The following is a 14973-nucleotide window of genomic DNA, read 5'->3' as shown; positions in this document are numbered from 1 at the left end:
CCCTTCTCTCTCTCTCTCTCTCTCTCTCTCTCTCTCTCTCTCTCTCTCTCTCTCTCTCTCTCTCTCTCTCTCTCTCTCTCTTGCTCTCTCTCTCTCGCTCTCTCTGTCTGTCTCTCTGTCTGTCTCTCTCTGACTGGAAAGATTGGATCTAAAAGAAGCTGAAGGAACTCTGCATCTGTGGTGATCATCAGAATGGCACATAAGGTGGTAAGCTAGGTGACTCTCTACCTCTTTCCTACATTTCCCTCTCTTTAGTATCACTACTTTGATGTAACAAAGCTACTAAAGCTACTAGAGGCCCCATGATTTAATTTTAACTGTTACAGCATAATTGGATGGTTGATTTTTGAGGGGAAAGAGGATCTTGCTTTCAGAAATGGGGCACATTTAATTTGAAATCTTATATAATTGATTTATGGATGCATCCATTATGGACTATTGAACTAGTAAAACAAAGGCATGGATTAGGTATTCTGCATAGATTATTTGGATATTGGCAACTGGAATGCAATGTTAGCCATTTCACCTCTATGTGTCTTAACTTCCCCATTTGTAAAAAGGGGATAAGAATACCTTTCACAGGGTTGCTGTAAGGATAAGGAGAAAAATATACTTAAAGCATTTTGAAAACTTTTAGGTGCCATCTAAGTACCAGTTATTATCTTTAACATAAATCAGTGATGAATTTTGTCACAGACTTTTTTACATCTTTTAATATAATCACGTGATTTCATCATTTTAAAAAACCCTTACCTTCTGTCTTAGTGTCAATTCTAAGCCAGAAGAGTGTCAAAGGCAAAGCAATTGGGGTTAAGTGACTTACCCAGGGCACACAGTTAGAAGATATCTGAGACCAGATTTGAACCCACTTCTTTCCAACTCTAAGCCTCATGCTCTATCCACTGCACTGTCCCTGATTTTTTCATTTTAATTATTGAAATGATTATATAAGTAGTATTTTTAGAGTTGAACTATTCTTGCATTTTTAACATAGCTCAAACTTGGTTGTACTGAATGATTTTTTAATATGTTGCTTAACCCATATTTTTATTTAAAATTCTTTTCAATATATATGTGATAGTAATATTATAGTTCTCTTTCTTTTACTCCTTTCTGATTTGTGTAAGACCATATTTATATCACAGGAAGAATTTAGTAGTTTCCTCTTTCCTTATTTTTAAAAATAGCTTATGTAGCATAGAAATCATTTGTTCTATGAATGTTTGATAGAATTCTTTTCTAAATCTAACAGATACAGGAACAGTTTTTTCTTTGTGAGTTCATTTATAACTCAGCCATTTCCCTCTCAAAGATTAAATTGTTTAGCTTCTCTATGTTCTGTTTTGTTTGATTGTTTTATGTTTTACAGATACTTTCTTTCATTCATTTTGCTTAAAAATTAGTTTTATTGGCATATAAATAGATATAATAGCTTTTCTTTATTCTACATTTGTTTTGAATTCTCCATTTTCTCTCTTTTACAAAAAATTAGGTAATTTAGATAAGTTGGCTCCTCCTTCCCTTCTCTCTTTAGTCTTACTGGCTAGTCATTGTTATTATTACATAATAATTTTATAATTATATATCATATCATAATAACATAACAAAATAACCATTTTGTTAGTCTTTCAAAAAGAGAGGATTACATTATCTTTTTATAATTTTTTGAGCCATAGCATAACATAATTGATAAAACTTGGAATCTGGAAGACCTGGGTTCAAAACCAGTTTCTGAAGCTTACTAGCTATGTGATCTTGGGCACATTATTTAACCTTTATGTAATTAAAGCACCTCCTTAGGGCTTGCGTGCTAAGTCACAGATGTTATAACCTACCTTGGTGGAGAAAGTTTTCAAATTAGAGATTCCTGGGGGCAGCTGAGTAGCTCAGTGGATTGAGAGCCAGGCCTGAGACAGAAGGTCTTGAATTCAAATATATCCTCAGACACTTCCTAGTTATGTGTGACCCTGGGCAAATCACTTGACTCCCATTGCTTAGCCTTTACCACTTTTCTGCCTTAGAACCAATACATAGTATTGATTCTAAGATGGAAGGTAAGGGTTAAAAAAAGAGAGATTCCTTATATTGACTTAAATTATACTACTTTCGTGTCAATCTCTTTGTCTCTGAGCCTTCTCTAGGGCAACCCTAACTTCTTGGAATCTTACTTTGAGATGCTTTTCACATCTATGGCTTCAATTCATTTTGTTTTTTAAATTTCTACCAGACAAAAGTGAAGTAGAAAGCTGTATTTGAACTAGAACAGAGAAATTCACAAAGCATAGAACAGTATATTTTCCCCCAGTATACTCTGCCATAGAAAGCTAGACATTAAGTGATTCTTGTCTTCCCTTTTTCCCAAAAGGATAAGGCAAGACAAGACACTTAACATCTTGATTTGTGTATTCTACCACATCATTTTCTTAGTAGCAGCAAGCAGTGGTCAGTAGAAAAAAACATACACTCCAAGCATTTTCTATAGCCCTCATCAAGTTCCAGATCTTGGAAAATATCTGCATTGGCAGCCTGTTTAATCAGTGAGAAAAATAAGGAGAGAAAAATCAGCTGTTCACAGCATCTGGGGGTAGAGGGGAACAGGCCCACCCGGAGCAATGGGGTGACAGAGGCACAAGTGGCCTCTCCAACATTTGACCACTCCTCCTACTGGTGTGAGTATATATCAGAGAGTGAGCCCTGGGTTTATATGAGAAATTCTTAATTAATATTTTTCTTACTGTGCCATTTCATTAAGTGCCTTTTCTTGGAACTAATCATTGGAGTAGTGATTAGAAGAGCTTAGCACAACCATAAAAGAGAAGGAATAGGTAAGGCTGTTTTGTGAGTGACTGTGTTCCTATTTATGACATATGGGGTAGATTTTAGTTAAGGCCCTCAAGGAGGACAAGAAAGCTGGTTACACATTGATTTAGAGGCATATTTAGATGATCAGTGAAAAAGATGATTCAGGTAAGCCTTCAATGCACAGAAAAGAGCTGAGTTACGTGATAATGAAACTTTCTATCAGATTCAGCCCAGAATTGCATATTGATTTCATTAATTGCTCTCACTCATCCTCCACAGTGTACTTGGTGCTAAGCCCCAGGATTCTGCAGTTGTACCAGCTTCTTGTGGAATTGGCTCCTCCCTTTCCTTGTGAAGTTGGCCAGCTTGGTGAGAGTGATGCAGTACTTGGAAATAAACTTGCATACAAGAATATCTTATGGACATAACTCTGATTGTAACCTTCTTTGAACTTCTCATGGTAGTAACTTTCAGCCACCAGAATAACCTACTTTAGAAGGATGGGAAGAAGAGACACGGGTTCTCTTTATCTCATACCGCCTGGTCTTTAAAACTGTCTCTTATTTACTGGCAAGGTTAAAAATATCCTTCCTATTGGTACGCTTTCACTTTTAAAATCCCCATTTGTCCGTTATGAGATCATGCTGAAGGCAGCAGCTAAATTGTAAATTAAAATATAGTGTCGTCAGAAATTAACATCACAGTTTAAAGGATTCTATTTTAAAGCACTCCAAAATGCCACTGAGGACAATAAGAAAGTTTCTATGAGAAGGAAATCATAAGGTCTGGAGCATGAATTTATCCTTGGGAGATGGATGGGGATGCTCCAATGGGAAGACTAGAGATCAAGTAGCTGAGAGTTATCATGACTTGGGCAGAGATACTTCAATTATTTTCTAATATAACCTGGAACTCAACCTGACTAAAAATACATCATCTAAAATAAAAAATAAAAATCATAGTGTTCAAACTTTAGGGATCATGAAACCCAACTATGTTTTATGATGAGTACACTAAGGTCTAGTGAGAAGGCCATGCATTTCATTTTTCTGCCAGTCTAACATCCTCTAAGCACAATAGAGACATGACCAACAGTTAAGTCAGAAAAAAACTAAGCCAAAGCACTGCTTCTAACCCAAACTAGTTGTATGATTTGGGGCAAGATACTAAACCTCTCAGTGCCCCAAGAACTCTAGAATTATGTTCCAGGTGAATTGATAATCTATATCAGTAAAAAGAGTTTTCATGCTGGGACTTCCCTATGTTGATGAATTAAAGGGAATCCCCATTCTGAGATTGATTCTTTATATATTTAGTTAGTATGAACCTTGGAGAACACATAGACTCTGGATTCATACCTGAAACCCTTCTAGCTTGAGAGGATTTGACAAAGTTTGCCCTTTATTGCTCTAGCTTTTGAGACTCAAGGCCACCTGAACAGCATGATGAAACATCAGAAGAGAAGGACATTAGAGACACTGGTCAGTAAATCCCAAAATTAGTCCTAAGAGCAAAACTTAGCACACAACAAGAACTTGCATTTGCAAAACAGTTCCATTTCTCAACTACTTTTGCTACTTTTTTGCTACTTTTTTGTTTGAGCTTTATAATAACATCATATATTAGGCAGGAAAGGTATTATTATACTTCATTTTCAGCTGAGAAAAACAAAGACAGAATGGGGTTCTTGTTCAAAGCTCAATATTACATTCCTGACTAAGCTGGGTTTAGAACTGTAGGATCACAGGATTTTGAGATGGAAGGTATGCCAGAGATCATTTAGTACAACTCTCTTATTTATACATGAGGAGCTTGAGCTATAAGGGGATGAGGTGACTTGTTCAAGGTCACACAGCTAGTAAGTGGTGGAGGTCCAGCCCCTATGTTCTGATTCCAAATCCAGTTCTCTTTCTCACAACACCATGCTGTTTTCTGTATAACTCTTGGATACTCAGCTCCACTTTAAGTTAGTGGGTGCTCTCTAGACAACCGAAGAAAACTGAAGAAGCATCATGGCCCCCAAAGTTCTAGCAAAATCTTATTTTCTTCTGGATGAAATCCTCTGAAAATTTATTTCCAACTGTTGACATCTTGTAAATCATCTTCTAATCTAAGGATTAGCCTTTTCTCAATTTGTTGCCTTGAGGTCAGAGTAAGTGGTGAATTTAAGACGAAAACTGCCAGCTGTTTTGCTAGACTAGATTTTTCTTTTAAAACTTTATGTTCTTCAGAAGAGAAATTCGGAATCCAAGGACCAGGAATCAGTCTATGCTACCCACATAAACAAACTCTACTTAGGCAGAATGACTTCTAGTTGAACACTTGCTAACAGGAACTTCACATCTGGAATAAATAAGGAGGAGTTCAGAATGGACAAGATGATTCCTCGATATATCTTTATCTATAGATACCTGCAGATTGCGAACACTGCTTCCTACTCCTTAAGAGCAGATGATTTATAGGTAAAGAGCTTCAGATAGGAGGAAGACCTCCTGTTTAAATCCCTAGATTTAACCAAACTCACATATCAAGTGTTAGCAGTTTAATGGATATGAACTTGCTAGAGTTCTTCAGTCCCTAGGCTAACCCGAACTCTGGCTGAGAAAATACTTTGGAACTCTTCACATAACTTAGCAAATAGTGATCTGTGTTTGTTCTGGCTATACTTTTTCCTTACTCCAGGACTTAGAATAGTGATCCAAGAAAAGATCTGTTTTCAACTGGAAATCCATTTGTGGAGAAATTGGAATTCTGAAAAAGAGACACTGGCACATTTTTGAACTAAAGAAATGGCTTATTAAATGGCTGGTAAATAAGAAAAATGAATGCTTTGCTAATGCTGTAATGAAAAGCACACTATAATTTCCTCCTTTTGTAAAGAGACAGATGAAAGGGTTGGGCTAGATGATCTCTAAGGTCTATTCCAGGCTCCAAATGGATGATCCCATGATTCTGAAGCACGACTAGAAAGTAATAAGACAGGAGTTGTAACAAACACATTAATGATGTGATCATTGTGGACACTCCCTTCACTGCTCCCAAATGTAACTCTTCCATCCCTTAGTAGGTGATTTCCTGAGGTACTGTAGAGAAAAAACTCACCCATTCTCCCATGTTTGAAACCTTGATGGCATTCTTCCTTTTATCTTTATCTTTCACAGCCAGGCAATTATCAAGTCCCATCAATTTTACTTTTACAACATTTCTTGGATCCAGTGTAACCGTTGCAATGTCAAGAGACAGCATAGAAAGCCTCCAACACAGTGCGTGGACCACAGTGGTCCAGTTTATGTCCTCTTCATTGGCGGAGGGCAAGCAAGGACAAATATCACACAGAATAGGAAGGTATGAATGTGTTGTGATTTGTATCATTGATAAGGAATTCTCAAATTAATAAGAATTGATCCATTTGAATTCTTAGTTCCATTTTAAGCCAATGGGCACTTCTGCTAGTTAATGAGTACTGAACCAAGGTTAACACAAAAGTCTAGCAACATTTCATTTTACTTTAGATGAAATCCATACATAAAAATATTTCCTTCAACTTCTGACATTTGTGAACTCATCAAACATTTTTTAAGCTACGTTATCTGCCTTTTCTCCATTTGTTGGCTTGAGGTCAGCTTCAGTGCTAAATTTTACCTACAGACTATCAGTTGTGATTTGCTAAGCTTGAGCTTTTTTCAATTTTTCCCTTTTGTCAGAAGTGGGGCAGTCAGGATCCAAGGACCAGGTTTATAATGCCCTCTAAACAAAGTCTGCCTAGGTAGAGGGACTTTCAATTGAATATCTACTTGTGGGATTTAATATCTCAGATTCAGGCAGGAGGGGTGGAGGAGGAGCTCAGAATGACCAAAGTATTCTCTTAATATGCTCGTCTCTGAAGATCACAGGTACTACTGACTGCTTCTTAATGTTATATCCCAACTGTCTTGTTTTACAGATTAGGGAAATGAGGGTGAAAGTGAGAACTTCTCTGCCTGAGAGAGCAAATCAGGTTGCTCTGTAAATGTCAAAGTAATAATGGATGACCCTGGGCAAGTCACTTGACCCCCATTGCCCACCCTTACCAATCTTCCACCTATGAGACAATACACCGAAGTACAAGGGTTAAAAAAAAAGTAATAATGGACACTGACAAATTTCCAGGCTACTTCTAAGTGCATCCTTTACCACTTCCTAAATTATTAGATGGGAGAGAGGGAGAAGAAGGGAAAGGAATTAAATATTTACATGGTGCCTACTATATGCCATGCACTGTGCTAAGCCCCTTTCAAATAGAATTTCACTTGATCTTCATGTCACCTCTGAAAAGTAGGTGCTAGGAACAGCCACATTTTATAGCTGCAACAGAAGCAATCAGAGGTTAAGTGGCTTTCACAGTCAGACAGCTAGAAAGTATTTAAGATCTAAAATGGACTCAAATCTTCTATAGCACCACCAACTGCCCTACTTGAAGATGTTTTGGCATCTCCAAATACTACATTGTCTCCAACTGTCCCAAGATGGTTTCAGACGTGTACTAAATGAATTTTTACTTAATTATATATTTCTTTGACAATGTTTAATTCCTTTAATCATTAACATGTTGTTTGGTTTATATCTTTCCATGAGTATACCTTCTTTATTCACATCAGATTTATAAGAACTTGGAAGGCAGATCCACTTGATCTTAAATGTCTCCTGTCAACACCTGCTATAATATTCAGAAGACAACAGACACTAAAGACTATTGAATAATGGGAGAATACAGAAGCACCTAGTCATGTACATTAACCTTCACTTGAAGGACCCATGTATTCATCAGAGCATGCATTCCTTCTATTTTAGTCAATCAATTTTATGAGTTCTTTTGGCTAGAAAAAAATCCATCACTGGATGGCTAGACATGGTAATAAACCTCCCTGAAGTAAATGGGGCTGGTCAGATTTGATGGATCTGGTGCCATGTTTCTTCCCTACACTTGATATTTTCCTAGCTTCGTAGTATCTTCCATAGCTTGCCCTCTGTTGGAATTGTCTTTGAGAATCCAGGGTCATTTCCATGCCATAATGAGGCAGTTGAGAAGGACATAATATTAAATACAGCCTGGAAAAATAAATAACAGCCAGACCTTTTCTTCCAACTCAAAGTCTTCCCCAGTGTTGACAGCCAAAATATTTTTCATAAACACACCCTTGAATTCAGAGTTGTAAGTCAAACTATATGATGTGTTTTATGAGGAAACAGCTGTATTGGAATAAAATTGCCCTTTTGCCCCAGGTTTCAGTATTGTTAAGGAAGTGCAAATGGTTACAAATTAAAACGAAATCTCTCCTTCAATTATGAAAGTTAAGGAAAGAAAGAATGGGAATTATTTCTCTGGAGTAATCTCCTAGAGAAATTGTATTATTGGTTATCAAAACATTTCCTATACTCATATATCTTCTAAACTCACATCTTCCACATCTTCTTAAACTAATAAATGAGGACAATTCTGAAAACTATAACCTATTTTAATGACAATCTCTATATGACAAAACATTTTGAAAGATCCTTACCTTCTGCCTCAGAATTGATACTAATTATTGGTTTCAAGGCAGAATAGCAGAAAGGCTAGGCAGTTGGGGTTAAATGACTTGGTGAGGATCTCATAGCTAGGACGTTTGAGGTCAAATTTGAATCTAGGACCTTTCATCTCTAGACCTAGCTCCTTATCCACTGAGTCACCTCATTGCCCTAATAAAAAAAAAAAGTTTCTAAACATGGGAAATGGTTGGTTCATTATTCCAAGCAATATATTATATAAAAGATCTGGAGAATTTCCTTATAGTTAGGTATAAATTGATAAAACTTTTATTTAAAATTGTGTTATGATTAGTGTATCCTGATTCATTAGAATTAGATTTAAATATATTTACATTTATGATACATATTTATATTATATGCATATTAGTATTCTATATACTATGTCTATATATATATAAAAATATAAATTACTAGTATAACACTGAAAAATTAAGGATCAAATCCCTTTTGTCTCCTTTCTACTCCACCAAAAAGAAACCTATTTGATTTTTTTTTTATGGAAAAAGCATATACACATAAAATGGATAAATAAAGTATTGAATCTTATACTTGTAATCTGGAAAATAATCATAGTGAATAATAGCAATAGATCACATAATTGGAAGAATACTATACTGCATTCCTCTATTCTATTACATTTCAGGTGTAATAACCATTCCTATAATCACCCTATGAAGTAGGTAGGACAAGAAATTTCCCCATTATATAGATGAAGAAATGGAGTTTGCCAAAGGATAAGTGACATAATCAAGGCCATACAGGTAGTAAGTGGTAGAGAAGAGATTTTAACCCAGGTTTATATCTGTGGCCTTCTTTCTACTACGTTGCTTTCCAGATTGGGGGTCAGAAAAAAATTTTGTTGACATTCACATATCGCTTTATAGGTTGCAAAGCACGTTATGTATTTATTTTTGAAGCCCATAACAATTCCAGAGAGGGATCTAGGTATGATTATCCTCATTTTACAGATGAGTAAACTGAGGCTAAGAAAGAGGAAGCGACTTGCTTGAGGTCATCTGGCTAGTAAATAAATAGCAAAGCCAAGATTTGAAACTAGGTTTTCTATTTCAGTTCTGGTATATGGGACTATCCACATATCCCTTGAGAAGATGAATCTGGAATATAGAAGACTTTTCTAAAACAGGGATTTAAACAAAGAGAGAAAACATTCCAGCATTCGACCAATGCAGCATACTGTGCGTGATAGCCGCTTAATAAATGTGTCTGTAGGGGCCCACGTTCAACCTTGAGGCGGTCTCCAGAATGGTATTTCTGCACATCTACATAGATATCTGTACATTTTCAAGCACTTCCAGACTTTCAGGAAACAGACTGAATTGTTTGTGTTCAGGCTTCATTTTGGTAATATGTACAGGCAGAGTCTGTGAGACAGTAATAATCCAGAGTGCTTGTGAGGAAATTATTACACAGCTGCTCAAAAATGGTTATGTTCAAGTGTGTTCTAAAATGTTCCAAAACATAAAGGGAATATCCCTTTCAGAAGGCATTGATCTACTCTAAAAAAAATAGAAAAAAATGTTTCACAACATGCCGAACATGGAAATATATATTATATGATAACACATGTATAATCTTTATCATATTACATGCCTTCTTGGGGAGGAGTGAGGTTTGGGAGGGAAGAGGGAGGGAGAGAAAGAACATAGACTGCAAAATGGTAGAAAATGAAAATTAAAATATATTGTCGTGTAGTCTAGAAAAAAAAGAAGAAAAAGAAAAATATTGAACACCTGAAAAAGGTAATGAAGAAACAAAATATAGATAGATACAGTTAGACAGCAAGCCAAGGGAACTTTTGTGAGGCAACTCATGGTGCAGTGGATAGAGTACTGGGTCTAGAATTAGGAAGAACTGAGTTCAGATTTGACCTCAGACACTTAGCTATGTGCCCCAAATTACTTAATTTGTTTTTTTTTAATCCTTATCTTCCATTTTAGAATCAATACTGTGCATTGGTTCTAAGGCAGAGGAGCAGTAAGGGCTAGGCAATGGGGATAAGTGACTTGCCCAGGGTTGCACAGCTAGGAAAATTCTGAGGCCAATTTGAACCCAGGATCTCCTATCTCTAATCCTGGCTCTCAATCCACTGAGCCACCTAGCTGCCCCCCAAAATGACTTAATTTCTGATTGCCTCAATTTCCTAAAGTATAAAATGAGGATAATAATAGCACCAATTGCCCAGGGACCTTGTGAGGACCAAATGAGATAATATCTGTTAAAAGAACTTAGTATAGGGCACAGCTAGATGGTTCAACAGTCAGACCCTAGAGATAGGAGGCTCTGGTTTCAAATCTAGCCTCAAGCATTTCCTAGCTGTGTGACCCTGGGCAAGTTACTTAAGCTTCATTGCTTAATCCTTATCACCCTTCTGCCTTAGAACCAAAATATTATATTGATTCTAAGGCAGAAGGAAGGAAGGAAAGAGAGAAGGAAGGAAGGAAGGAGAAAGGGAAGGAAGGAAAGGAGGGAGGGAGGAAGAGCTTAGTATAGGAGACCTGGCAGGTATCAGATACAATATAAATGTTTATTCCCTTTTCTTTCCATTTCCCAAGGAAGAAGCTATCTGGCAGAAGTCAAAGGCTTTTCTATTGGGAAAAGAGATAGCTTGTTTCAAAACTATTTCTGTGAGTTTCTAACCTGTTTATCATGTGCTCTGAGAATGTTTCCATTATCCTCATAGTAATAACTAATGACAGGCATTTTTGCAAAATGCATCCTGCAGTTTTTCCAAAGAAGACACAAGGGAGACTATTGATTCAGTCCAAGTTTAGGGGGTGTAGCTTTGCATGATGGGTGGGGTAAAGGAGATGGTGCTCACTTCCCAATGCCTGCTTCCATTATTAAAGACTGATGGGGTGTATCCAGCTCTTTAGGTTGAGCATGCCACAGAAACAGAGAACTTGGATGAATCTCTTGTTTCCAATAAAATCCTTTGTAGGTGTCAACCAACTTCTCATCCCTTTAGATTGAGCCAGGTCTTGCCCCATGTTTATGAGAGTTTCCACTTAGAAATTTGGAAATGCTCAAATCTGAAGTTTATAAATGTGCTTAGAATGCCAGCTACAAAATGAAATCATTATTTGCTTGCCCTTAAGCCATCTGATAAATTGAATTAATTACTTTAACACCCCCAAATATAAATATTCAGAAATTATTAAAAACATTTTCCATGTTTTAGGTTCTAAGAGGTAACAAAAAAAAAAGCCATGGCCTGGCATACTTGATGAATCCAAATGACTTGGGTTCTAGTTCCAGCTACACTATTATTTAGCTATATAAATAACATAAGACAAATGATAAGCTCTTTGAGCTAGAAAGAACCTTAGAGATCACTCAATTGAGCTTCATCGTTTTATTAACAAAGAAACTGATGCCCTTAGAGGAATCACAACTCATCTAAAGTTATACAGTAAATGGCAGAGATAAAAGTTACCTGTCACCTGAAATTCATTGTTTTTCTACCTGAAAAAGCTGCCTTTCACTACAAGTTAACTTTGTTTCCTCAAACTGCAGCAATATCTACAGGAGGAACAAACATAAAGTACTCTAAAAGGTAAAAAATTTACAAATTCAAAATATAATGCTAGTTATTTTACCTCTACAGATTCTGTTCATTGTTTAATCATTTTAGTCATGTTTAAGTCCTTGTGAACCCATTTGGGATTTTCTTGGCAAAGATTATGGAGTGGTTTGCTATTTCCTTATCCAATTCATTTTTCGGATGAGGAAATGGAGGCAAATTTAATTGACTTGACTTACTTAAGGTCACCCAGCTAGTAAGTGTCAGAGGCTAGATTTGAACTCATTCAGATCTTCCTGACTCCATGCCTACCCCTCTAACTAATGTGCCACTTACCTGCCCACCCCTACAGATATTGAACTGATCACTGTCTTTTTGATGAATGTTAGCTGTTAATAACCATAGATCCTTGGCATGTAATTTCTGATCATCTTATTAAAAATTCTCTAGATGTCTCTGAATCATCATAAATTTATTTAAATTAAGAACACGCTTGCTAAGAAAGCCCTGTTTGCCAATGTTAAGGCTTCACCTGCACATCATATATATCCAACAGCTTTTGTCTTTATGGTTCTTAATCTAGTGGCCTCCTATGTAGGAACCAGAGCATTCTGAGGGTTCATGAAATGAAATCATGGAATATGTGGTCAACTAAATGGTGGCTGGGAAGATGTGCAACATCCCACCCTGACCTTCCACCCCAGCTATTTTGGGGTTTATCTCCAGCACAACCACACTGCCACTCCACATCCCTGCAATACTTTCTTTCACTATTGGGTCTCCTCTTTTCTGACATATCTTGCTTGGTACTCTTACTACCTTGGTTCTCTTAAGAAGTTCCTTCTCAGTCTCCTATTCTGGACCTTCATCTATATCATATCCTCTGTGAATTTGCTCCAAGGCTGCTGCACCCTAGACTTTCTCCTCTCTCTCTACACTTTCATCTGATAATTTCATCACTTTCCATGGGTTTTGTTATTTTATTCAGGTGATTACTAGATCTATATAGGTGTCCTTAATTTCTCTTCTAAACTCTAGTGCCATATCAGCAACGGCCAGTCGAACATTTCACACCTAATGCCCTATAAGCACATCCATTGCAATATGTATTTTTCCGTCTTGGAATCAATTTTGTGTATTGGTTCCAAGGCAGAAGAATGGTAAGGGTTAGGCAATGGGGATTAAGTGACTTGCTCAGGGTCACACAATTAGAAAATAGTGTGCTCCTTTCACACAGAATTCTAATAGGAACTGAGAAGGGCCTATATGACTTACTGAGTGTGACGGAGTCATTGATCTTGAAGCTGCATAGTACTCTGTCCACATTGCGGGCATGACGAAATCCATTTCCTCTTACAACCACTTGGAATGATTCTGAAATAAATGAAAATCATCAATGATAAATTGAGTTATTGAATGGCTGAATAATTGTTATTTCTGGTTGGAAAATAAATACTATAATTCACTTGGGTGACCTTTAATCTTTAATGTAGGTAGGCAAAGGATGGTATGGCAAATAAAGTATTATACTTGGAGTCAGGAAGACCTGGCTTTAAATCCTGCCTCTGACACTTTTTGGTGGATCATGATCAAATCACTTAACTCTCAGCCTCAAGGACTCTACTAACTAAAATGGATTGTAGGTACTGTAGGAACTGGTCTTGCTCTCCCACTAATCTAACCAGCAAAGTTGGGTAGAATTCTAAGCCCTACCTATAGAGATAACAGTGTATTAATAGGGCTATAGAGCAATATAAATTTAACAAGGTAAAAAATAAAGTTATGAAATAATAAGAGAGGATAGAATTCCTAGGTTAACTAGCATCTTGCATTGCTAGAAGAATCTTTAAGACATGTAGCCTGAAGCTTTCTTGTATAACCCACATAAACCCATGATTCTGTAGTTAATAGAGTCATTTACTCTATTGTCCCATCATCTGAAAAACATTAAACCTTTTCTCTGCCCAAGATTAACCATGGGCCCATTTCATTGATAGATCACAAAGATATACAAGACATCTAACTTTGAAAAGCAGAAAATCTACAATTCACCTTTGGAGAAACCATAGAGGTCATGGAGAGAGGGATCTAGACAGTCATCTCAATGGGTGAAGTGTCATGAGGCCTGACTCAAAGAAGAAAAGAGTCCATGGCAAACATGGGTAGGGGGGAAATAATAAGTAGACTCTTGAATTTTGGATCCAGAAAACCCCTGAAAGAGGGACAAGATACACAACTTTTTTTTTTTTTTACACAACTTTTGAGAGTAAAACCCTGGTATGTTGCTGGGGTCATGGTTACCATAGGAAAGTTGGCTCAGGGACAAAATGGAAAAGTCTTTGGGTAAATGCAGTTTATTATTTCTTTAACCTGAAATCCATATCTTGGGGTAAGTTGTGCAAGGCAATTCCAAAAATGTAGGGCATGTCCAAAAGTCCTCCACAGTGAAGTGGAAGTGGGACATTTAAGAGAGAGCCAGGTCAGGATAAATAGAAGGTAGAGAATTCAGACGGATAAATGCCCACCTTAAAGATTTTAACAATTTGCTAATATGAGGTATTATGGTCAAGGGTCCTGTGCTTCCATGGGAACCCACTTCTTAGGAGCACATGTACAATCTATATAATATTACCTGACTTCTTGGGGAGAGGGGAGTGGTGGGGCAGGGTGAAAGGAATGAGATATCGATTTTCAGATATAACTATTATGAGAATTTGTTTCTCTTGGATAAATATATTTATTATAATTCATTATTTATTTATAATATCATGCATATTATATTATTATGTTATATATTTTATCATGTATAAAAAAACAAATTTGACTACTCTACCGGACAAAGCCCAGAAATAGGCTGAGTATCTTGCTGAGCCACTGAACATTCTAAATCATTTCTAATTCTCCAAAGGTGGAACAAACACTTCAATAGAGATTGTTGAGTAGCCTGAAATAATAATAATCTCAGTAAAGTTATGATGAGCACAATTGTAATGTGCTAATTATAAAACCCTTGGTGTATCCTGAACCCATATCCCTAAAAGGCTAATCAAATGGGTAAGTCA

General features: G+C 36.7%; 1 protein-coding gene across 1 annotated transcript in view; it reads right to left on the bottom strand.

Annotated features, from left to right (window-relative positions):
* ANTXR1 (ANTXR cell adhesion molecule 1) overlaps window positions 1-14973 on the bottom strand; it is a 331895-nt gene that overhangs the window by 200935 nt on the left and 115987 nt on the right. The window contains exon 10 of the mRNA XM_044660903.1: window positions 13187-13285. Coding sequence (XP_044516838.1) covers window positions 13187-13285 — 99 coding nt within the window. The remainder of the gene's footprint in view (window positions 1-13186; window positions 13286-14973) is intronic.

Source organism: Gracilinanus agilis, chromosome 2, assembly GCF_016433145.1.
Source record: "Gracilinanus agilis isolate LMUSP501 chromosome 2, AgileGrace, whole genome shotgun sequence".
NCBI classification, from domain to species: Eukaryota; Metazoa; Chordata; class Mammalia; order Didelphimorphia; family Didelphidae; genus Gracilinanus; species Gracilinanus agilis.
Note: the sequence above shows the minus strand (reverse complement) of the source record. Positions and strands in the feature narration are given on the sequence as shown.